Source organism: Dipodomys ordii, unplaced genomic scaffold (assembly GCF_000151885.1).
Source record: "Dipodomys ordii isolate 6190 unplaced genomic scaffold, Dord_2.0 Scaffold206, whole genome shotgun sequence".
NCBI lineage: Eukaryota > Metazoa > Chordata > Mammalia > Rodentia > Heteromyidae > Dipodomys > Dipodomys ordii.
In genome coordinates this window covers 416,562-443,125 of record NW_012267422.1, presented here as the reverse complement: position 1 = coordinate 443,125, position 26,564 = coordinate 416,562, and the positions used below count along the sequence as shown (strand labels likewise).

The window sequence follows — 26,564 nt, the reverse complement described above, 5'->3', positions numbered from 1 at the left end:
CACAACAGGAATGAAAGTTCCTCCAGAGAATGCAAGTGGAGAGTAGACTTCAACTATTATAGACAACTTGCTAGTTATTTTTAATGGATGCTGGCTTTTAGTCTATAACATCTGCACCACTCAGCCATTCTTTGGAGTCAGGTCTTCCACAATTACCTTCATCTTGACCTCATCCCTACATCTGGTTTGTGAAGCCACGAAGATCTCTTATATTTCTTAGTGAGTGGACATTGCCCTGTGCCTTTTTTTAATCCTTTCAAGACATTTACTCATGTTGTCAGTCCTATCTCCAGTGCCCTTTGATTCTCTGATTATTGGGAACCCCCTAACCATTTAGTGGGTCTCATTCATTTTTCACTTTATTATCCAAAAATACTTGTAAGATCCATACTGGCTCAACCTCATTCCAAATCTCCCTTGTATATCTGCAGATATATATGGTATATCTTGGTTTCATGATGCCTTCATATGGTCAGCACAAAGATCATGAAAGAGAACAAAATTATTCAAGCACTAAATACATACTAATAAACACATTAAGGTTTATGGAAGCATGGCAGACATCAAAATCATACACAGCTTGAAGGAGTTCACTATCACAGGAGGGCAATAACTGCAATCAAAGTATCACACAAATTAATATATAATGACAGTTATGGAAAAGGAAAAAATAAAGGGAATATCACACAAGAAGAGTGAATGATACCTGGACACCAGTACCTTATTCTTATAATCCTAACTACTTGAGTCTGAGAACTGGTGGCTGATAATTTGAACTCAGCAAGAAATTCCATCTCCAAAAATAATAAATATAAAGCAGGACTGAAGGCATGGCTCAAGTGGCAGACACCAGCTAAGCAAGCAAGCTGATTGAGCATGAGGCCTTGAGTTCAAACCCTGATACCACTAAAACAAAAGCAGTGAATGATAAATGCATAACCACTAATTTGAATGTGAAGGAGAGTGCCCTACAAAGTTTCAATTGAGCCAAGGTCTGAAGGCACACAGCAAAGACTTGGTGTCGATAAAGAATAATTAGTCTGCCCAGAAAGTAAGTTGTGAGCAGACTGTAGACGTATTGAGGTCAAGAACACATGAAACACTGTGGACCTAGCATAATCTTTCTATGGAATTCAGCAGTATTGTGGTGAGAAAGGATATAATCAGGGATGCATTTTTCAAAGGCTATGCTGCATGAGGGAATGTTGAATAAAGTTCCCAGTGTAGTGCAGTGATGGCTTCTGGCATGAGGAAATGGATCTGGTTACAAAAAAAATACTAAACAGACTATTTGCTTCAAAAGACAAGCCTGATATGACTTCCATACTACGTGAAAGATGTCCAGAGCAATGGCTGCAGTTTGGCATGACACTTGATTGACAAGGGTGCCACTCACAAAGATGGCAGTCATACCAAAGTTCATAAGAAGGAAAATGGACCCAGATCGGATTGCACATGTGCGATTTGACCTCCAGATATCAGGAGCCATTTATACATCATTTGGCAACATCTTAGACAAAAGAATAATATTGGGTACATAGTAAGTGCCAATAAATGTTTGTTGAATCAATATGTAAATCTATGAGTGGAAAAGCTCTGGAATCAGGAAAAAATGAATGGGAAGAAGAATACCATATTTTCACCTAAATTTTCTTTTTGCTCCTGAAATTTTCTTTATATAAATTATATAAGACAAAGCATATAAAACAAAGTATATACTTTGTTTTGGGGACAGAATCAACTGAAATGATGATTCATCTGCTTAATTGAAACTAAAATACCAAGAAACTGATTTGTTCCATTTTATTTCTCCTGTTTAGCTCTATAGCCAAACCTAGGACTTATCATTGACAAGCCATTACCCATTAGGGTATAACATTTCTTGCTTCTTTTTAAACTAACCAAATCTGCATTTAATCATCAACTTTCCTTACCTTAACCTTTTAATATTTTCCTAGTGGGTCACCTTTAGTTGCTTCTGAAAACAAACTGGTTTCTTCCTGCAGCCACCAGAAAGGAAGCCAATTTTGTACCTTTTTCTCCAAAAATAAGTAACCCTGAAAGTATAGGAACCATCTGAGATTTTCCACTGGCTTACACTTTTACAATGGTGGGGGGGGGTGCGTGGAGGAGAGGAAGAGTAACAATTGAAAATTGAGAACAAAGGCCTTTCACAAGTTTTTATAAAATTTCACGTGTGTTTATTGGGGCATTTAACAATCATTTAAAAGACCGCTAATACAGAGAGGAAAAAAGATAAATAAACACTCCTTAAAAAATTCAGACACGTAACTTGTTACAAACAATACCTGTAACAAAAGAGAAGTACATAGGGTGTGAAGGAGAGACTGGATCCTTTGGGCTCCTGGGGGAGGAAGAGGGGTGGGCTGGAGGCTTCTTCCTGAAGCTTCATTCTCATATGGGACTCACTCTTTCAATCTCTAAGAAGGCTGGTCTCAGGCTCATCATGTGCTTAGCTTTACCCTATATTTTGGAGACAAAGTTCAGAGGTAAATATGTTTTGGTGGCCATAGCAATCTCATCCCTGTTTTATTATAACATTAACTTTGTCTTTGCTCTGAAGGGTTTAATGTCCGAAATGTAAATTGGCTTTCAACATTATAAATAGCATATTAATGAATCATAGAGGAGAAAAATATACAATCTCAATAGAGTCTCTACAGGGGTTAAAAATTTACCACTCTAGTACATAGGCTATTTGAGTTAAAAGCACTTGAAAAGTGACAGGAGCAAAAAGATCATTCTGAGCTTGCTGTTTCTTAAAGCAGAAGATGAAATTCCAATGTGAAAATGGTCTTCAACCTTTATCACCAGTGAAGAGAAAAGTAAGCCTAAAAGAGTTCTGTCTAGCCTAACCTGGTTAAAAGAGCTCCTATCTTCCTAGCTACCATAACCCAAACCCTTTGTCTTGTTACATTTTCAGTTTATTATTCTGTTCATTCAGAATACACGTGACTGACTCTAAATGCCTCTAGGGAGTCTTCATTTACTTATAAGGGATCTCATGCCACTGAAAAGTTATGTTGTATTTCTTTTTCCTGTTAGACAACTGTAGGACCATAATAAGATGAAAGCTGAGTTTTTCCACTGGACCACCACAAATACTTCGACAAAACTCAATTATCATGCTTAGTTTTTTTCAAACTTAATAGTAACAGGCAACTCATTAACATGATGACTGATAAATTAGCAATTTATTAAGAGTAAAATAGAAGACTATGTAATTAAAACCATAAGGAGTAAGGGATCCAGGGGTTGGTAGCTCACATTGTTATCCTAGTTATTCAGAAGGCTGAGATTTGAGGGCTACAGTTCCAAGCTATAATTGTCAGAAAAGTCCAAGAGACTCTTTATTTAACTAGTGAAAAGCTAGAAAAAGAGGTATGGTTCAAGTAGTAGAGTGATAGCTGTGAGTGCAAAGCCCATGTGAGAGGGAAGCCTTGGTAACTGACAGAAAGGAGGAAGTGAGAGAGGTAAGGGAGGAAGAGAAGAGGAAAGAAGGAGGAAAGGAAAGAAAGGAAGGAAGGAAGGGAGGAAAGAAGGAAGGGAGGGAGGAGGGAGGAAGGAAGGGAGGAAGGAAGACAGGAAGGAAGGAAGGAAAGAAGGAAGGAAGGAAGAAAGGGAGGGGGAAGGAAGGAAGGAAGGGAGGAAAGAAGGAAGGAAGGAAGGAAGGGAGGAAAGAAGGAAGGGAGGGAGGAAGGAAGGAAGGAAGAAAGGGAGGAAGGAAGGAAGGAAGGAAGGGAGGGAGGGAGGAAAGAAGGAAGGAAGGAAGGGAGGAAAGAAGGAAGGGAGGGAGGAAGGAAGGAAGGAAGGAAGAAAGGGAGGAAGGAAGGAAGGAAGAAAGGGAGGAAGGAAGGAAGGAAGGAAGAAAGGGAGGAAGGAAGGAAGGAAGGAAGGGAGGGAGGAATGAAGGAAGGAAGGAAGGAAGGAAGGAAGAAAGGGAGGAAGGGAGGGAGGGAGGGAGGAAAGAAGGAAGGAAGGAAGGGAGGAAGGAAGGAAGGGAGGGAGGACGGAAGGAAGGAAGGAAGGAAGGGAGGAAGGAAGGGAGGGAGGGAGGGAGGAAGGAAGAAAAACATGTGCTAGTGCACATACAACTTCATGTGGTCATATCAATATAAGAAAATGAAGCAAAAAATAAAAAATTCCTAAAATGGGAAAAGTCAATATGTTTACAGCATCTAAACAAGTTTGCAATTATATTATACTTGTCAAAATCTTTCTTTTCTTTTTTTTTTGTCAGTCATGGGGCTTGAACTCTGGACCTGGGCACTGTCCCTCAGCTCTTCAGCTAAAGGCGAGAGTTCTTGAGCCACAGAGCCACTTCCTCAAAACCTTTCTAAAATTGTAACATTAGGATAATAAAAATAATTGCTTATGCAGACAAAAAGGAAGTGAATAGAAACAATTATGAAAAACATTTAGCATTAACTTTCAATATTTAATAGGTCAAATTCTGTATATTAAAATAAGAATAGAATATGTATTGCATAGCTGAGCCCAGTTCTATACCTTCAGGGCTACAAATTTCTGGGGTTCCTAGATGCCCTGCTTCAAGCCTTCCTCTCTGGTGGAAGGTTCTGGAGTTGCCCTGTTTCTATTTTCATTCCAAAGAAATTTATCAACTTCACAAATCTGGTAAGCAGCTGTGAATTCATCATATTTCCCAATGCTGTTATATGACCATTCATCTAAGTAATTTTTGCAATAAAATATTCAGATAAGAGTCTATATATTTAAACCTGCTGGTTATAGTTTAGTCACTTTAAAAGCAGTAGTTGTGACTAGAGGTTCAATCAGATTCTGCTTGATTTTCCTGGCAAGGCATTAATGATTATGTATTCCTCCATCAGAAGGTATGAAGTATCTTTGTGCCTCTCTTTTGTGATATTAGAAACCATTGATATCCAACACTAGGGTTCCTTAATTTGGTGAAGATTCTAAAATAGAGCTATTTCACATCTATTCATTCTTAGTTTTATATTAGATGAAACAAAATAGAAATAAAATGTAAAGTATCAATGTAAGCATCATTCTTATTATTTCTTATAACTGATAAAATTCAAATTGTAAAGGCACAATATCAGATTCTCTTTGAGCACAGTTAAGCAGGCTGGTGTCTTCATCATTCATTTGCAATTCATTTTAGGGTCACTTTTATGGTATCTCATACCTTAACTCAGTAGCATATTTTTCAGTTCTTTTATTGTTTAACCTCTAGATAGTACCTGGCAGAGGTATCTACCCCTATTTTTTTACTTCTCCTCAAGACATCATATTTACTGTTATTCTACTTTATTTTGAAGGCCCTTTCTAGTCTCCCTTACAAATTTTTCTTTAATGTGTTAATAATGTTGGACAGACCTACACTCCCAAATCTACATTCCCAACCTGTGTCTCCCCAGAATTCCAGAATCTTATATCCTCTAGGGGGTGCCATTTCCACAAAGATGCCTAGTAGCTTCAGATTTAACATAGTCTCTTCTCCCCCAAATCCCCACCCCTTATAGTTCCCCATTTCAGGACTGTATTCACATTCTCGAGTTCCATCTCTCCTGCATTTCCAGTTTCAAAAACTCTCCTTAATCTGAGCCCTTCTCACCTTTAGAGTCTAGTATTTTGCTTTTCTGTAGCCCACTCTTGAATTTCTGCTTTAGCAAATATAAGGTAGAAAATTATGCTTGTCACATTAATGCCTGCCATCAGGAAGAAGATTTTATGCCAAGAAAATTCTGGATCCTAAGGGATTGAAAATACAAAGTAATTATAAATTACAGATTCTATTTTTGTGCTTTGTAACATTTAAAGTATAGTATTATACACACACACACACACACACACACACACACATATATAATAAAGTTTTCATTATAGAGGTCTTCACATCTTTGGTTAAGTGAATTCCTAGGTGGTTTTTTTTTTCCTGAGGCTATTACAAATGGAGTTGCTTTCTGATTTCAGCATCACACTTCTCATTGTTGGCATACAGAAGCTTTTGATTTTTGTTGGTTCATTTTATATCATGCTACTTTGCCAAAGTTTTGCTCAACCACTCTGGAAAGCAGTATGGAGGTTCCTCAAAAGGCTAAACAGGCAGGGCACTGGTGGCTCATGCTACTCAGGAGGCTGAGATCTGAGATCTGAGGATCACGGTTCAAAGCCAGGTAGGGCAGGAAAGTCCGTGAAACTCTTATTTCCAATAAACCACCAGAAAACCGGAAGTGGCATTGTAGCTCAAGTGGTAGAGCACTCGCCTTGAGCTGAAGAGCTGAGGGACAGCGTCCAAACCCAGAGTTCAAGCCCTACCACCGACCAAAAAAAAAAAAAAAAAGCTAAACAGGAAGCTCCTCTATGACCCAGTAATTTCACTCCAGGGCATTTACCTGAATGACCACAAACAAGGCCACACTAAAGCTACCAGCACAACTATGTTCATTGCAGCATTATTTACTATAACAAAGATGTTGAATCAACCCAGATGCCCCTCAGTGGATGAATGGATTAAGAAAATGTGGTATGTTACACAATGGATTTCTATGCTTCTATCAGAAAGAATGACATCTCCCTATTTGTAAGGAAGTGGAAAATTTGAAAAAGATCATATTAAGTAAAGCCAGACCCAAAGAAACATAGGCTGCCTGGTTTCCCTTGTTTGTAATAATTAGCATATGTCTAGGATAGTTCTAGCAGAGGATAACAATAACTCAATAGCTCTGTGCATATGACCTTATGAAATGATGCTAATTGAAATGGGACTACAAGATATGGAAACAAGAGGATTTTTCCCCTTAGTGTAATGCATGCATTTATTTATTTTTTCTTTCTTTCCTCCCTCTTTGGTTTATCCTCTGTGGTCACTATTTTTTACTACAGTATACTTTGTATTGTATATAAGTTTATCTGATTTGGGGATGGGAAGGGAAATTACAGAAATGGCGAGACAAAATTCTAAATATGTCTCTCCTTTATCCATTTGTGTTGTCATGTATTTGTTATTTGTATCTTATTTCACTCAATGGGATATGAAGCTGAGTTTAATGTGAACATCAATAGCTGCATCTTTTTCTTATTTACATTCACAAAGGAATATAAATATTACTCTGATGTGTAATATTTGCTGCAGGAATTTTACAACTACTCTTATGGACTGTCAAGGGACAACTACTTATAGTGTCAAATTTAGTCTCATTTCTTAGATCTGGTTCCATCTTGCCTAATCTAGGTTCTGAACTCTTTTTGCCCCTTGTCCTTCTGAGGTTGTGAAAAGCTCTTTGGGACTTCTCAGCTGCCTATTCCAGAAAGAGAATTTTGTTAGGGAAAATTACCCACATGCCACAGTGATGTTGAAGGCTTCTTTCATTTAAGTCTGTTGCCTAAAAAATTCTTGCTACATTGCTATATCTTCCTACACTGATACCTTGCCTATAAATATAACACATTTTTGCATGTAGGTAATAAATCCAAACTTCTGTCTGTTCTTCATGGGTGGGTAAATTGAGCCACACCACTCTTTGTCAGTATCAATAGGTGAACTCTTACAGTGTATATAAAAATTCTTTTTCAGTGTATAATTTGATGAGTGATATGAAACATATGAGTGATATGATAGCATATTCTCATGGATTGGGGCTTTCTCTTTGGAAGTGGTCATTAGTACACCTGAAACACTTCAAGTTAAGTTTTGATATTTTCTGTCCACCTAAATGATTCAAAGCAAACTAATTAAATATTGGTTTATTTTTGTATTTATGTTCACCTTTTTTAAAAAGAAATTTTTGTGCCAGTACTGGGGCTTTGACTTAGGGCCTCAAGTTCTGGCTTAGATTTCTTGCCATACCTTATTAACAGTTGTTTCTATCCAATGACTAATGATCAAAGCATTACCAGCAATTGATTTATAATGAGAAAAATTATATAAACATTTGAAAGAGTGCCTAGTTTGATAAAATTTCTTTTCAAAGGATCCAGACTCATAACTTACCTACTGCTAGCATCTCCTATGCAATTTAACACACACACACACACACACACACACACACATTTAACTTTCTCTGTACAATTAATTGGAAAAATAACTATGCATATTTGCATGCCCCTTACCTGGTTAAGGATCAATCCAGTCACAGTAGAAGAAATGAGGGCACCTATCATTCCAATTACAGATGTAACTGCTTTAAGAAATCCATAATATCTGGGCCAAAACAAAAAATATATTAACATTGTTATGCTATTTTTCTTCTACCTTATTTTTTCCATCCAATTTTTTTTGGGGGGCTCTGGTCATGGGGCCTGAACTCTGGACCTGAGTGCTGTCCCTCAGCTCTTCAGCTCAAGGCTAGTGCTCTACCACTTGAGCCACAGCATCACTTCTGGCTTTTTTTCTTTTTGCTTATGTGGTCCTGAGGAATCGAACCCAGGGCCTCATTCATGCAAGGCAAGCACTCTACCACTGAGCCACCTTCCCAGCCCTCCATCCAATTTTTAAAAACTTAAAACACCTTTATAGTCTCTAAAATATTCAGGGTCCTAGGCATTGTGTGTTTTGTACAATAAGTACAGTTGTCCAGTTAGACCTATATTTCCAGAATCTTTTGTCACTAAATGTGGCTGCAGAACTAAATTTAGGCTGTTTTTGGACATGAGGAGAAATAATGTGTTTTTCTCCATCTCCTTCTTAAAGCTATTGCTTGTTATAGACTTCTTCCATCTTTCCAGGGCCTAAGAAATGATACCAATTAAACCAACCTTGAAGGCTACATGCTGAGAATAGGGAAACTTTGCCTACTCGGAGCCTTTGACTACTTATTTCTAGATTATTTGATAAGGGTATATAACCTATTTCATTTGATAGTTTTACTTTAAAGTCACTTCGTTGAAGCTTTGTTCATGAAACAATGCATTGACAAATTGTTTAAGGAAAAACATAGAGATTAAAAAATGCATTATTATTTAAGAAACATTGACAGTAAATGACCTGAGCACCCAATTCTAGAACTGATGTTTATATGGTCTTTTTGTGAAAGACAAGTTAAAATATTTATAAAGAATTTATGAAAGTTTTGTTTTCTAAATTCTTCATTTGGACTATTGCTTAGAAGAAACTCCATGTTTTATATGCTGGTTTTTAAAAAAAATTACCAATTGCTACTCAGTGACTTTTAACTTCCTTTTTGTATGTTTTTCTATGTACCACCATGCCTGGTTTGACTTTTCACTTTCTTAATGGAATATTTTAATAGATAGTTGGTAATTTTAACCATATAATATAATACAATATATTAAACATAACGATATATATTCAAGATAATATTATATTTAATTTTATGTACATCTAGGTATCTGTTTAGAAATAGTGCACTGAGTACAATTGTATAAACCTCTGGGGACAGCATCTGGGATGTTAAAGCAGGAGAGATGTAAGTTTAAGATCACCCTGGTCTACATAGACTTTGTCTCCAATGAAAAAATTTTTTTAACTTAGGAAAAAACAGAGGATGATATCTGAATGGTAGATTTCTTGTTTACCAACAGTTCAAATCTGTGTTCAATCTCTATTACCTTAAAAAATAAAAGGAAGAAATCATGGATTACCTCAAGTCACAGAACAGGTTTATGCTTACATTATTTTCAGACTTTTATTTTATAAAACAATCCAACTGAAAATGTTTCTCTCTTTTTGACAGGTAGTAGGAATAAAGATTCTTTTATTTTTCCATTATGGATAGTTTCCTGACTCAGCACCAAGTATTTGAATGGCCACCATTTCATTAAAGTTATTTAGTATCTATCAAAATTATTACACATTTTTTGTTTTTCCTGATAATGTCTGAATTCATTACTTTATTTACAAATGTTAAACAATGTTTTGCATTTCTATAATAGATGCTACTGGTATGTCATGTATAACTTTTTATATATTACCAGATTAAACATTAATATTTTCATTGGTACTTTAAAAATCAATTTATATGAAAGAGCTTAGTTTATTATTTTCCTTTCTTGTAACAACATTGTAAAGTTGTGCTATCAAAGGGCTAGCTGACTACCATGAATTGGTGGTCTCTTTATCCATAATTCGGGAAAACAGGCCAAGTACTTCCTGAGTAGCTAGGATTACTAGCATGAGCCATCAGTGTCTGGCAATACAATAATAATATAGTTATCATTTAAGGCAAAAGATAAATAACCCCCACTGCTTTCAGTTAATACTTGATGCAAAGACAAAAATCACAAATGAAATTCCCAGAATTGGAAAAAATAGCAGAATTTGCAGCTCTTTTCTCAAAGGTGGTGTCCATTAGTGGTCTGGGTCTTAGTGACCTTGACTGCTTTCTGCCTGTTTTTTTTTTTTTTTTTTGGCTTCATGCATGCTAGGCAAGCACTCTCCCATCTTCCCAGACTGCTTTCTGCTTTTTTATCTAGACTTTTCAGTTTTTCTATCTGAAATTAGGCAAAAATTTCCCCATCCCATTTGAAGTTTTCAACTTACTTTACAGTTGTTAAGACACTGTTAGATTTACAACTTAGAATATCATCTAGAAGACCAAAATCATTGTGCAATATCCTTTTGTTTCTAGAATGGTATCTTGAAACAAAGTCTACATTTTTCTTATAATCTTTCTATTGTATGTATTTGTTTTTATTCCAGTCTCATTTAATCTTTTTATATTTCACGTTTTTCTGATATATTTGACTTAAAATGATCTTTATTGTTCCTATGTAACTATTTATTTACTTTTTTTTGCAGGTCCTGGGGCTTCATCTCTGAGCCTGGTATTCTCCCTGAGCTATTGCTCAAGAATTGCTCTCTACCACTTGAATCTTAGCTTTACTTCAGGCCTTTTGTGGTTAAGATAAGAGTCTCATAGACATTCCTTCTTGGGTTGGCTTTGAACTGCAATCCTCAGATCTTAGCCTCCTCACTAGCTATGATTACAGGTATGAGCCACTGGTGTAACATCATTTACTTCTAGTTCACTGTTATTTTAATTGCTTCTCTTCTACACAGTTACTATCCTTCAGTTGATTCCTTCTCTCTCTCTTCCTCTCTCTCTCTTTCTTTCTCTGTCTCCACACACACACTTATATACATACTGATGCCTAATCTAAATGAATAATTTGACATATAGCCATTAGTGCGATATCTTGTATTCACTTAAATTACTTATACTCTACCAACTATTTTGTACTGTTTGCTTGTACTATTGTATTTATAGTGTATATTATATGTACTTTATACTTTGTAAGTACCACTATTTTGTTTTGTGCATTTAGTAATTATTAGTTTTTTCCTAGTATTTTCTTCTCCATTTCTTTTCATTTGTGTCTTTGCTTCACTTTACTTCTGCCTAAAGAATTTCCCTGTCGTAATTCTTTGGTTGGAGGCTTGTAGATGAAAGCTCTTAGTTTGACTTTAAATTCTCTTGTTTTATCCTAATTCTTGAAGGATTAATTCTTTGCTGGATTTAGACTTGTAGCTAATAGGGATTTTCTTTTGCTTTTAGAAATGCCAGTGAATGGTTTCTGGCTTTCATTGTTCTGCTGTGAAGGCAGCTGTCATTCCTATCATTTTTGTTTGGAAGAAGTGTATGTTTTCTATGTCCATGTGATTTTAGATCTCTATTTTCTCCACATACCAGTCTCTAGTAATTTTATTCTGATGAATTAATATATTATTTGAATTAAGATATTATTTTCTTTGTAGTTCTCCTATTATTAAAATTACTGATGCCATTTTAGTGGCTGTGCTTCCTTCACAGATTCAGAGACATTTAGAGTGCTGCCACTCTGGACAGAGATTTCACTGCTTTTTCCATGAATAGTATTTGCATTCTGTGGTCAAAGATATAAACAATCCTCAGTGTCAAAAATTTTGAGTGCTGTAATTACTCTGAAAATCATTATACATAGACAAGATAGAGCACTTGTTCAATTATTAGAGTAGAAATTGAGAGCTTTGTAAGCCCTATACCTAACACCTTTCATGTCCCTAATAAGTGGCTATTAGATACGGAAAACATAAGACAGTTTTCTGGACAATACTCTTAATCTTTAGCTGCAGCAGTTCATGATAAAAAGCATTTTGTAAATGTGGAGATCCCTTGCAGTGGTGTTACGATTTTATTAATTTTTATACTTAGGTATGGTATGATTGAATAAAATATGAACAAACTCTATCTGAGCTATGGTCTGTCAAATGTGGTAGGGATAGGGGAATTCAAGGATGTGTAATCCATTGACCAGTCAAAAAAACTAAAATTAATTAAAATATTTGTAGCAGCCTTCCTCCAACAAGAAAATGACAGAGACTTTTTGATCCATCACAGAACATCTTAAGAATCCATTGTTTAATTCCACTATTGATATTACCCAAAGAGATGGCAAAAATTACAAGTGGAACCATCATATGATCACATACTCTCACTTTTAGATGTATTCAGAAGCAATGAAATCAGTATGGCAGAGGGATATCTGCACTTAGATGTTCATTGCAGCATTAATCAAAATGGACATAATAGAAAACATTTCAAATATCATTGATAAATAGATAAAGTAAATGTGGTGCATATACAAAATGACATAGTATTCAACCTTTAAAAGGAAAGAAATCCTGTCATTTGGAGCAGGACATTATTCAAATGAAATAATTCAGGCACAGAAAAATTCCACATAATCTCACATACAGTTGAACTCCCCAAAGCTGAGAGTAGAATGCTGGTTACTACAGTCTAGGCATAGATGAGAGGTGTTGTTTAGGGAGATGTTCATTAAGTGACATGAAATTTAGGTTAGATAGGAGGAGTAAGTTCAAGCGATCTATTGTACAACACTGGTTAATAGCAAGGTATAGTATTCTTAAAAACTGTCAATATGGTAGATCTTGATTTCTCTCACCAAAAAAATGGTAAGTATATGCAGGAAAGAATATGCTAATTAGCTTCATTTAATCATTCCACAATGCATCCATACTATACATAATAAATGCACACAATTTATTTGTAATGAAAAATAAATTTCAGGGAAACCTACCTTGGAGCAATATCCAAAGCATTTATAAGTGGTCCAGCTAAGCAAAAGCTGGTTGTGGCATTAGCCAGTGTCAGGAAAATGATAGTGCTATAAAAGTTGAAACTCAGGTAAAGCAGGCACATACTGAAGATCACAGGAGAAAGAATTCCTGGGAAATGAGTTTGACAACAATATTAGGCTCATCCTAAATATGGGGATGAAGTATCCTCTAAGTATTTGAATATCCTAGCTGTTTCTTACCTAGTATGGTGAAGAGTTTCCGGATGGTAAGTAAGTTGAAAATATTCCTGTATAGGAAGTAGTCTGACATATGACCTGCTAGGAGACCACAGATGCAGGCAAACAAATAAGGGAGGCCAGACAGCAGCCCATTCTGAGGAGGAAATGTTATTTGGAAAATGGGGATGATGGGTAAAGCAGTATCACACACAATAATCTTTTCACCGAGTTCAGTATCTACAATGTGTACTTTCTAAAATTATTGGCATACACCATCAGATTTCCTGCTGGGGTCTCATGACCCTATGTAAAAAGAAAAATAGTTTTGAGGTGAGTTACATTTGTCACAATCTATCTAATATTTTACTTTTACATTCACGAGACCTGAAAACTTTGGGAAATCAGGAATAGTACATTAGGAACAAGAAGTGCTAACCCCGGGGAAAATTGCACAGATAATAATGGTGACCGTCGCTTGCTCTAAATCAGCCATTGTAAATCCTTATAACAACTACTTGGTTTCACAGAAGATAAAATGGAGACAGTGAAAATTTACAGGACCTCAGTTCTATACTAGTTCCTAGCCTGTGGTACTGGTTCATTACACAGAGGGTCAAAGTGGCAAGCCCAGATTCCATTTCTAAGGAAAATTTTCCCTGGCTATTTTAGAATCAAACAACAGGAAGTTTAAAGAATCGGTGACTCTCTATGTCAGAGAAGCAGTCAGAGTATTAGTCTTTTCAGAGTGAGACTCAGTCATGGATTTAACACCCAACGTTCAGTGTATTACCTAAGAAGAGAGCATCGGTAAGAGCTGACCATTGTGGCAGGGCCTAGGCAAGTGATTTTCTTAGAACGGCTCCAGTGCCTGAAGGGAATGTTAGTGTTGACTTAAGTAACATACAAGGGCAAGCATACACTGAAAGGAGGTGGGAGATACATGAGAACAAACATGAATGTGTATTATTGGTGGAGTACCAGACATTATATTTATAACAACATCCTCTGTTGTAGACAATGTTTCCAAAAATCTCAAAACCATGAGCCTCTAGGGAGAGAGCACTAGGTAAACAATGTAGAGAACAGGAAAGATAGAAAGAAGTAGAGTTCTTCACAAAGTTGCAAATGAGGACAAATGATATACTTACTTTTTTTATATCAACATGAAGCTTGGTGCTGATAAATGTTGGAGTATATGTAACCAAGAGGGTATTTGTCCATATAAAAGCTGAACCACTCAAGAATATGGCCCAGAGTGGAAGAGACTTAAGCATAGCCTTGATTGGTAGAGATTGTCTACTTGAGCTGGCCTAGAAAATAAATAATTGGTCGTTGTCAAAAGAAAATAAGATAGGACTTGCTTTGTTTGGAGTGGGACGTAGAAGATGTCAAAACAGAGCACTGTGTTCTACCTGCTGGGCGAGAGAAGATATGATGTATTCTTTTTCACTGATGCTGATACATGGGTGATCCTTGGGGTCATCATAAACCAGAACGAACCAGATAAGACATAGAACACAGCCACAAGCACCTATAAATGAGGTACAAGTTATAATTGGAAATTTCTCTCTATAACACCATGGAGTTTCTCTTTCTCAAAAGGGCATTTTGGGTGTGCATCTATCTGAGAACCAAGGCTCAAAATTTTTCATTGCTCTGTTAGTCCTCACCTTTATAGAAATGGCAGTCAACCTCCTGGCCCATATTGACTGCTAGCTTTTGTATTTCTCCACTTACTTTGACCTCTCTTGGACCCTTAACTTTTCAGATTCCGCATTTGTTCCATGATAAGAAAAATGGAACACCTGGGCCAGCTGTGGCTTGATAATCATTCAGATTTGAGAACTCAGCCTTACCAAGTCCCTGAGATATAACCCAGGCTTCAGAGATTATTCAAATCCTATAAATACGTACCAAATCATCTGTTTTTTTTTTTAACATTTTACATTAACAATCTCATAATAGAGAATCTCAGAATAGTTTGTAGTATTTGTACTTAGTTTTGGAGAAATACATTCATTTATTTTACAAATATGTTTATTATGTACATCACTATTCTAGATCTTGAGCAAACAGCAGTGAATAAATTAACCCAAATCTCTGGTTTTGAGGAACTGACTTTTTTGAGATGATGAGAAAGAGATGATTTTTTTACAGTCCTCAAATTTCATATGGTATTGTCATTATATCTTATTCAGAATGAGATAGAAATATCAGATTATCTACTTGAGGTAATAAATGGTCATTGTGTGATAACTGAGCCATAAGCATTATATTCTCTAAGGAGCTAGAGGAGGAGGCTGGGGTTGAGCTGTGAAGTGAATGAATACTTAATATGGCAAGGAAAAAAGGTTAGATCATTAAAAAAAAAAACAGAAGGAATGGTTATAAAGACAAAGTTCAATGAATGTAGGACAGAGTCTAATGAGACTGATGACCAAACCTGAAAACAAGAGTCAGAAGAAAGTGCTAAACATAAAAAAAATTGTACTACATTGTACTGTAAGTAAAAAATGTCCTTAAGAGGAAGTAAGATGGTGGCCAAACAATGAGGAATTGCTCTAGCTCTATCTAACCAAATAGACATTTGGGTTCCTAACACATACTGCTCCCCAAAAGATCACCACCAGCAACAAATATATAAACAAGCAGAGATCCAGTAGACTGGATCCAAGAAGAAATACTTCTAGAGACATCATAGTAAATAACATTAGGCATGAGTAGCAAGGAACTGAGCTATATTACAATGGAAAGAAAATTAGAATCACTGCAGACATCTCCACACAAATTCTCAATACAAGGAGAATCTGGAATGGTATAATCCAACCACTGAAGATCAACAACTGCCAGCCCAAACTGATCTACTCAGTGAAGTTATCATTTACATTTACAAAACCTTCCATGAGAAACAAAAATGAGAGGAATTCATGATCACTAAACCAGCATTACAATGAATTCTAAAGGAAGGAATACAATCTGAAGAAAACAATCAAGAAACACATCAGGCAAAAGTTACTAGAGGATCAAATTAGTAAACACAGGGAGAAAAAGCAAAATACAAGAAATCAACAAAATGGCAGGAGATATGACACATCTCTCTATAAAAACCCTACATATTAATGGATTCAATTCTCCAATCAAAAGAAAAAGAATAGCAGATTAGATCAAAAAAACAAGATCCATCCAATGATTGCATTCTGTTTTGTGTTATTTGTTAAATGATTAACACTTCTACTAATTATGAAATATGTATTTTAATATATTACCTATCATTTATTGAATAAATAAAAGATATTAATTTCTGATCTTAGATAAAAGAATTCAGATACAGACATTTGCACAAAATAGCATACCTTTAAATATACAGAACCATCAAGAATGTCATAAAGGCCATCAAACTAACCTATAATAGAAAATAGCCCTATTGCAAGAGGAAGGAGGAGGAAGAAGAGGAGGAGGAGGAGAAAGAGGAGGAGGAGGAAGACAAGAGAAGGAGGAGGAGGGGTCCCTAGCATAGGGTCTTTGCTTCCTCCACCACCCCACAAAAAGTATATATAGTATAATTTTTAAAAAATTACCAACCTCCCCCAAATGAATGTCTTTGATATGACCAACAAAGAATTAGTGAGCTTGAAAAAATGCTAATGCATATTTCTAAAAGTGAATTGCAAAGAATCAGACAAAAACAAATAAAGGACCATGAAAAAAATAAAATATCCAAGAACTATGGAGCAATTACAAGAATAACATACATGTAGTGATAATATCAAAAGTAGAAGAGAAAATAGAACAAAGTAAATATTTGAAGCAGTAATAGTAAATTATACATAATGGAAGTTTAGAGAACACCAAGAAGGATAAATACCCAAAACTTTGCACCAATATGTATCATATTCAACTTGAGAAATCATCATCTCCCTAAAGGAAAACATTGTCTTGAGATGTAAAACACCATCTACTTAGATTTATTTAACATTATTGGCAAGGACAAATAATTTAGATATATTTAACATTATTGGCAAGAACAAATAATTTAAAAATCTATATTAGATTTAGTTTTGCCTACTCCAAAATGACAGGCAGATCATTTGACATCATATGCTCTAGTAAAAAATATGTTGCAGATCCATAAGTCACTGCCACTTAAGTCCTATTCCCTCTTAAGAAATGTACGCATTATCCTGCCCATGTAATTGTAACCCCTCTGTACAGTATGTTCACAAATTAAATTAAATTAAATTAAAAAAAAAGAAATAAGGAAAAGGCATATGAGACACTACACCGTAAAGCTGTTGTCACAGTGTAACATATACTGCCTTCCTTTGAGTTTCTTGGACCCTCCTGTGGTAACTGCAATTCACTTTCTAGTATACATGATGTTGGAGTATCGCTACAACATGAATACCGAAGGTCATCCAGCATTTGATCAGCATCTTTGAGGAGGTATTAAAACTTTTTCTGGCATGAGACTGAAACTTTATGTCCCTGTAATTTCTGCACATTTGATTTAATTTTTTAGCACAATTAGGATTTGAATTTAGATTATGTGCTTGCTAGGCAAGGCACTCTACCACTTGACCCATGCTGTAGACCCCTTTTTGAGATAAGATCTTCCTTTGCACTCAGGACCAGCCTAGACCACACCCTCTAATTTGATCTTTCCTGTGTATCTAGGAAGACAAGCTCATACACTGTGCCCAGCCATTGTGTTTTCCCTGTAGCCAGGATGGCAGGTGCATGCCAAGTATTCAGCCATTGACATGGAGTCTAACAAAGTTTTTCCTTTGACACTGATTTTAAACAACAATCTTCCAATATCTACCTCTCAACTAGCTAGGATTACAAACTTGAGTTACTGTGCCTGGCTTCTATTTAGTTTTTAACTGAAGATCAGGCCTGAATTTCTCTTAAAATACAAGACTTCTAGATAAGACAGTCTCAGCTGTTCAACCAATTTCATGATACAGGGTTTGTGTCCTATTACTACACTGGCTATTCCTTGCTACTGATAACCAATGTGGATATTAAGAGAAATGGCATTTTGAAGTGTGGAGTGTTTTCACATTATGTCTCACTATGTGAACTGGAAGTTTTCTGTGTATTCCCCTCATCTACTTTCCTTCTCCCTTCACAAATTTGAGAATGACATTAGAAAGATAAAAGTAATTTTATCATTCATTTTGGTAGCATCAATCCTTAAATTTTGTTGTATTCCAATTTGTGTAGCTAATTTTTTACTGAAGAAATTAATGGGTTTGATTATAAAATAAGTGCTGCAGATAATTCTTGGGGTATTAAGTATAACTAGTACATAATCTTTCAGAAATCTGAGAAGTTAATTATGCCTTGTTTGTAATAAAGTTGTTTGAATGTTGGTGCCGTGTTTGAATGTTTTTACTCTTTCCTATTGTGAAGCTTTTCACTTTTAATATTGACTCACATACATAGTGTTTTTGTTTTATTTTTTCTTCTTAAATTCTGACCAATATTATGAGAAGAGACTCACCAAAAATATAGAAGACCATGGGCCAGCCCAGAAGATCACAGATGAATCCAGACACAAGCATGACAATGAATGGTGCCAACAGGAACCCTAATCAAAAGGCACCAAAAAACAAAGCCCCATTAAATTAATATAAGCACTTGAAGGAAGGAATGTATCTTTGCTATAGTAAGGAACAAGTTCCTATGAAATAAACGTGTTAGCTTAACATTTATCAAAAGGAAAGGATAAAATATTTACTTTTCTCCCTTCTGCTGTAATGCTTGATGTAAGCATGCCTCTTTCCATTCTAAACCATTTCCCTATCTTTAAAGGATGAATACATAGTTCAAACATACGTTTCTCATGGCATGTGAAAAGAACATGGCACCATGATATGAAATGGAACTTCAACTATTCTAGACCTTAACTCCTTACCTGATAAACAAATAGAGGTAAGTCGGCCTCGTTCTAAGGGAGGAGCCCACTTAATCCACATTCCATGCTGTGCTGCTGTTACCGTCCCCTGTAAGGGGAAAATGAGGACATTTTACTTCTGATGGCTACTGTGAATCTAAATCTTTTTAGTTGCACCTTATCTTAATACCTGAGCCATCCCCTGGGCTACTCGACACACAATAATCAAAGTCTTGCCAGTTTGAGCTGCTGGTGGAATGAACAGGGAGAGCACAGAGCTGAAGAACAATGCAAAGCCAACCATTTTCTTTATAGAGTATATTCCAGATAAGTACCCAACAGGAAGTTGGACTGCAACTGCTCCATAGAAGATGGAACTGAAGATGATGCCCTGGATATCAGGGCTCCAGTTATATACAGGATTCTGAAAGAAAATGGGAGATATATCAAACCATAAAGTTATATGGGAGTGATATTATGTGATATTTAGGGATTCAAGTAGTATGGTCTTTCTGATCAACCCATGTAAAGTTACTACTTTCTCCCTACTTATTTTTTGTCACAGGACCACTTTCATTCTCTTACAATGTATATAGATAGTTGATATAGAGCTAGAGGGCTATATGTCTATATTTACATATACATATGTTTATATGTGTATATACTATAAGAGAATAAAGCTATATATACACTATATATACACTTATATACATATACACATTATAAACATTACATAGCACCATATATTCTGCAATCACTTCCTCTTGCCTTTTAGCTTCCTCTAACTTCCTCCATTAACTTGAGCTCGTTTACAAAATAATCTTTCCCCAAATATACACTGTTCCCAGGGAGGAAATGGCAAAGAGAAGATCAAACCATGAAGAGTCTTCAGTCTGAGGTGTGGATGGGTCAATAAAAGAAAAAGACCACCTCTTCCTATATATGCTTGGCTCTCATGTACTTTATTTTTCCCAGAAGTGGATTCCCTTGTCAATTTCTAATTAGGAGGCCTCTATAGTTTCATTACATTTTTCAAGTTGATAAAAGAAATTATGACCTTGTTGTTGGGACTAAGAAATAGGTTGTATATATGTATAGACATACAGTTCTAGAAGACAACATTTCTATGGAAGTGTCTAAACTTTCTGTTAATTGCATGATTAAGAAGACCATATCAGAAATTAAAGTTTTCTGACTAAAGAATAAATGTGCTGGAAGGTGATTTTGGTTCATAGTAAATAAGGAAATAGGAATCAGTCTGTTTGATCTTTTGTTACACTTACCTGGTCCTTTGTATTTATCTATTTTTCTTCCTTTCTCAAATCCCTGTCATCTTATAGCTGTTTTCTATTGAAGGCAATGTCACTGCTAGATGGAGATGGACTTTCATGGGGAGATTTGGTAGGAGTGCCAATAGGGGGGGATAGTGAATGATAATGGGTAAGGTGCATCCATATAGTAGCTAGGGGATCAAGGAGGCTGCAGATATTTTTTGTGGAAGAGGGGTACCCAGAGAATGAAGCAGAATGTCCTGCCATGTTTTTCTAAATCACTGGGAGCACTAGGGAAATTATTATACACCCTTCTGTACATCAAGTGTGCCAGAAGACATTTACCCAACTTCCCATGGGTATATAAACAGATCACTCAACACCTCTTTATCTTATGGAGTAGCATCACTCTCCACAGCACAGCATGGAAAAAGAGCCCACCTAATGGATTGAAACCACCAAGCTTAGACTGAAAAGTATGCATATCAGAAGGACAATCTTCAATGTGTATTTCTCTATCCAATGCATCAAGTAGTTATCATTGAACAATATACTACATATGTAAATATATAAATTACCCTATAGAAACCTTAAGGATACACATACCTACATTTGTATGGGTATATATAAATTAATAGGAAATATACAGTTATCTCAATAGGTAAGATAGATTTAGGGTATCAATAGATTAGTTACAAAAGATAAAATTGAAGTAACTAGTAATAAAGGAATGTCTATTTTAAAGAATTTCTGTCAGGTTGGTAAACTTAAATAGGATAATGATGTACATGTTAGCTTTGATGGCAAAGTGCAGTCTGATTACTAAATATTCCTCCCAGATTTTCTTCCTCATTTTGTTTTTTTTCTCCTCTATTTTCAGTATCTCTGGTGAGCAGGTGTCTTTGTGGTATCTATTCTTTTTTCTTTTCCCACTCAAAAAAGATAGATTCTGTTTTCCATTCTTTTTGCCTTACAAGGTTAATTTTTTTTTAAGAATATGTATCTTTACCTTCCATTTCTAGATTACAATGTCTTTTCTTTTTCCTCTCTGTCTTTCCCTAAAAAAAGAAGCTCTATTTCCTGGGCTTTATTATTCCTCACATAGAAGAAAGTCAGATGACAGGCCCTTTAGAAACATCAGAGAATTATCTTAAGTATGTCACATGCTTATTTATGTCATTACTTGCAAGGAAGACCTGGATTTGAGTTTCTTTTTCTAGTTACCATTGCCCTATCAATAACATTTACTCTCTACACAAATTAGCTAACCAGACAGGATTTTAAACTTAGGACTTCAGGTTGTATCCTTGATATACCTTTACATAATCCAGCTCTGTTTTTGTAGATGTGTTCGTCAAATCCTGAGGATCTGTTATGTTCACCATAGCCACCATTGTAAGGCTCAGACATATGCGCTGGGCCATTATTACAAAGTTGCAGGCATGCAGAAGGACAGCCAGGCAATAGCGAATGGAACAAAACCCTGGAACTTGAGACAGAAACAGAAAGCTTTACTTATTAAGAAAGTTGAGGTGAAAATGCTCTTTAATTTTAAGAAAGACCACCCAGAAATTTGGAGGCCTTAATAATGAATTAAAATTGTATTATACTAATGGTTTTTGGGAAATTATAATATAATAGGAAGGTGTGTAAAAATCTCACAGCCCAGTAAATTATAAGTCCAATTACAATGTCTCAGGAAATTAATCTCATATTTATTTTTAAAAGACTCAAGCTGGGTACCAGCGACTCATGCCTGTAATCGTAGTTACTTAAGAGGCTGAGAATCATGGTTTGAAGTCAACTTGGGCAGGAAAGTCTATGAAGTTCTTCTCTACAATTAACCACAAAAAACAGTAAGTGGAGCTGTTGCTCAAGTGGTAGAGCACTACTAGCCTTGAGGACAGAAGCTCAAGGACAGAGCCCAGGCCTTCAGTCCAAGCCTGGCACTTGTACATGTGCACGTGTGCACATACACACACACACACACACACACACACACACACAAATTAACTACCAAAAATACAGAAGTGAAGCTGTGGCTCAAGGGGTAGAGCACTAACCTTGAGTGAAAGGAGTAGGGAAGAGCCTGGGCTCTGAATTTAAACCCCAATATGAGCACATGCATGCACACACACACACACACATACACACACACACACCTCAACAAAAGCCTAGGCTTTCTCTTCTTTTTAACAACAACAAACATATTTTTTCTTAAAACAAACAAAATCCCTGTTCTGTTCTCCAAATTTATAAGAATACTCTGGTTGAGAAACTCACATTTCCCAATGGAAAGAAATGTTCATTAAGAGAATGTAATTCCTTCCTGAGATAGATATCAAGCTAGAGTAATGAATAGTGTTAGTGTAATGCCAAGCAAATACACCATTGGAAGAAAGTAGGGAGTCAGAAATATTTAGGGTTAAATGTTTCTCAATATGCAAATATAATTCAGCAGAGGAAAGTAAAGTCTGTTTCAGTGAACAGTACTTTCTCAAGACAAATATGAATGTATGCTTACGAAAAAGACCTTCACATAAAGTGTATAGCTGCTTTAGTCAAAACTACTGAATGTTTTGAAAGAATAAACATATGGTGTAACACAAGGCATATTTGTCAGAATTAAAATGGAAGGAACCACTGATGCACTCAACAATCTGGATGATTCTCAACAAAAACATTCTCAGCTGAACACGCTAGACTCCAGAGACTGCATATTATAACTATCTATTTTTATGAACTTCAAAAACAGAGAAAATGAATCTACCTGGCCTCCACCATTTCCAAAGCCAGCAGAGGGAAGCTCCCTGACGTTCCATTCGTGTCACACATTGAATCCCTCTAACTGCTTCCACTCTGACCTCTAGACCCACACTTAAAACAATCACGTGACTCAATCAGTCTCACCTTTCCCCCTATTTAAGATCAGCTGAGGCTGGTTACTACAGGCAGGCCTATAATCCCAGATACACCGGAGGTAGAGATCAGGAGAAGCATAGTTTGAGCTTAGCTTGGTTAGAAAGTGAGATTCCCTTCTCAACTATAAGAAAAGAACCTAGATGTTTGTCATCACACATATGTAGAGTGTTTAGATAGGAGGATCAAGGTTCTGGACACCCTCTCTCAAATAAAAGTATAAAGGCCTAGGGGTATGGTACATGTGGTAGAGTGTCTTCCTAGCAATTGTGAGGCCATGAGTTCAAACCCCGGTACAACCAAAAAGAAAAGAGAAATTCAGCTGTGGTCAGGCACAGATTTATCTTTTTATGATTACTTTGTGTGGAGAGTCCTTCTCTTCTAGTTGTCCATAAACTAGTTTGGCTAGTTTTTCTCAACAACACATCTATTACAACAAGTAAGCGTATTGGATAAAATAAAGTTAAAATAAGTCATTTAAATTATTAATTTATTCATTTAAAGTATGAGTAATATGTCAGAAAAGATAAACTAGAACAAGCCCATAGTGACCATAAGATCCTTAAAACACAAGATGAGCACTGAAAACAGATTTTGCTATGAAGATATTTGATCTTATGAAAGAGGACAAAAGGAGCAAAACACTAGAACCCTAAAAATGGGAAAGTACAATATGAGGGCCTCTTCCAGAATGATTACATGCCAAAGAATTCCTGGGTCAATGATAACCACTTTGAGCAGAGAGCTGCAAAAAATATTTGTGCTTGAGTGACCCCTGGAGCGCAGCAGAAGAAGGAAAAATGCCCCTGAGAAATTAATCATCAGCTAGCTCTTTCTTTAATGTGGAGCCTAAATCCAGCCTTGAGGACATCTGAAGAAAAAAAATCTCAAACCACATAGAAGTATGTGCACATACTACAAAAAGAAAAAGCTTAGTAAACTTTCAACCAATTATCATCCAAAGATGTGGGACTCAAGAGTATCATGCTGCCTCTCTTCCTTCCACAGATCTGGATCCTTCTTGAGGATGCAGCCTGGTATTCTCCACCAAATGGCAAACTGAGACATGGACAATGGAAATAGCAACTCACTTAAAGTGTTAATAACCAGAGTATACAGAAGCTTTTTAGTTAGGGATTTTCTGATTTTTTTAAAAATCTCCTTTCTTGAACATTTCTAAGAATTTTTATGTTTTCCCCCCCACAGAAAAATTCTTTCACATGGCATATATAAGCTATATAATACAATTGGTATTTTTATTGAAGAAGAACTTTACAGTATGACTAAGAGTAGAGAGCTACCTTTCTTGGGATGGAGCTGGTGATCCATTTGCTGCTGTGGCTTCTCTTCTTGTTGATGAATTTGGTTCCCATCCACTGTGGGTACAAAGACACTGGTATCAGTGTAATGTAGGGTAGCAACTCACCAAATCCCACCCATTACTCCCCTGATGTAAAACCTGCATCAAAGGGCAGTTTGCTCTATTATACCAATGCCCTTTCACCTCCTCCATGTGTTGCCTCTGACATTTCACTTGTATGATGTTTTTGGTTTATAGAAAGTATACAGAAAGCCTGCATATACACTAGCCTGGGTGCTAGTGGCTCATGTCTCTAATTCTAGCTACTCAGGAGGATGATATCTGACTATCCTGGTTTGAAGCCAGCTCGAGAGAAAAAAGAAAGTTGATAACATTTTTATCTCCTATAAATCAGCATTAAGCTGGAAATGGAGGTGTGGCTCAAATAGTAGAGTGCCCGCGTTGAATGAAAAAAGTTAAAGGACAGTGCCCAGATTCTGAGTTCAAGCCCCCCTACCAGCAAAAGGAAAAAAAAAAGAACATAGAAAACCTGAAAACCATAGAAAAGAAACAACTCTCTTAGCCCAAAATATTATATACAGTGATGATATCACTCAAAAGGGAAGGGAAAGACACAGACTTTATTAAACAGAAATTGAGGGACCTCATTACCAAGCAGACCTTTCCAATAAGAAATACTAAAGAAGTCTTCAAGCAGGAAGACTGCCACTGGTTAAAAACTTGTACCATACCAAAGAGAAGAACAAATAAATGTGAAATAAAACTTCTGTATATTAATACATCTATTTGCTTTTTCTTATCACTCTCTTGCAGGGGAGAAAATAATTCTGCACATCCCTGTGTGGCCCTGTGGATAGCTTCAGCTTCTCTGGATAAAGAAACTTCGATAGCTAACTCTGTAAAAATGCCAGTCTCAGTGATGAGGCTGAATTAGAAGGAAAGCAGCCTTCTATCAGGCAATCTCTTATCATTAGAATTCAATGGCAACATGGATTTGGCCAATCTAGACTTTGGGATTTGACTGTATTAGTTTTGGGGACACTAGATCCTAAGACTTAGATTGCAAAATATTTTTGAATGAGCATCATTGTTCCATTGGAACCTCTCTGGACCTGTTGTTTATCCTAACACTCCCCTCCACATACCACAGCAATGCACCCCACTCATACTATCCAGAAATACTTATAAACCATATATAAATACACAACTCCCACATACACACAGCTTATATAAACAGTCTAGGTTCCTCTCTTGTTTGGCATATATCCACTTAATAAACACTACACACACACACACACACACACACACACACACACACGCACGCACGCACGCACGCACGCACGCACGCACCAAACACACAAATGTAATAAGACATACATATTATGTATGCATGTACAAATTGCACACTACAGACCAGATATACAACACCCTCACATCCTATGCACACAGCTCACCACATACATGAAAGACACACTTATTCCCACACTTGACCACTAACACACCACACCACTTATACATAACACAAGAGCCACATGTTTGTCTGTGTCCTTATGCACAATTATTTACTCCTAAACTGTTGTTTTTCTTACCATATACAAAGCCTCAGAAGAGAGACATCTTTTTTCCACCAAACTATCCCCATATGATTAAATATCTTCAGTAAGATCAGGAAAGGACTACCTCCCCCCGCCAAGTCCTCAGATTTCATTGTTAATTTCATTCAGCATTTCATAAGAGTACTACTAACCTGATTCAGAATGAAACAGCTATTCCTCTTTCTCCTGACTTTTCACTCAGCTTAACATAAAGCGGAATTCTGAATTCTGAATTGCTAGCTTCACCTGTAAATCCTATACCAAGTCCTTTGACCTCATCATGCCAAAGCTAA

The 26,564-nt window shown here is 36.2% G+C and overlaps 1 protein-coding gene across 2 annotated transcripts; it reads right to left on the bottom strand.

Annotated features, from left to right (window-relative positions):
• Positions 1-77: 77 nt before the first annotated feature.
• Slc17a1 (solute carrier family 17 (organic anion transporter), member 1) lies at positions 78-26,564 on the bottom strand. 2 transcript variants are annotated; one of them, XM_013035246.1, is made up of 13 exons: positions 26,424-26,564; positions 24,657-24,731; positions 21,753-21,925; positions 19,356-19,589; positions 19,187-19,274; positions 18,773-18,859; positions 14,679-14,797; positions 14,415-14,576; positions 13,288-13,420; positions 13,048-13,195; positions 8,119-8,209; positions 5,621-5,757; positions 78-2,484 (listed from the first exon to the last, which is right to left on the bottom strand). In XM_013035246.1, the coding sequence occupies exons 2-12, from the start codon at positions 24,682-24,684 to the stop codon at positions 5,623-5,625; spliced, it is 1,398 nt and encodes a 465-aa protein (XP_012890700.1). In that variant the 5' UTR covers positions 24,685-24,731; positions 26,424-26,564; the 3' UTR covers positions 78-2,484; positions 5,621-5,622. The 2 variants fall into 2 exon arrangements, with proteins under 2 accessions (XP_012890700.1, XP_012890699.1); XM_013035245.1 differs by lacking the exons at positions 24,657-24,731; positions 26,424-26,564 and adding an exon at positions 23,207-23,286.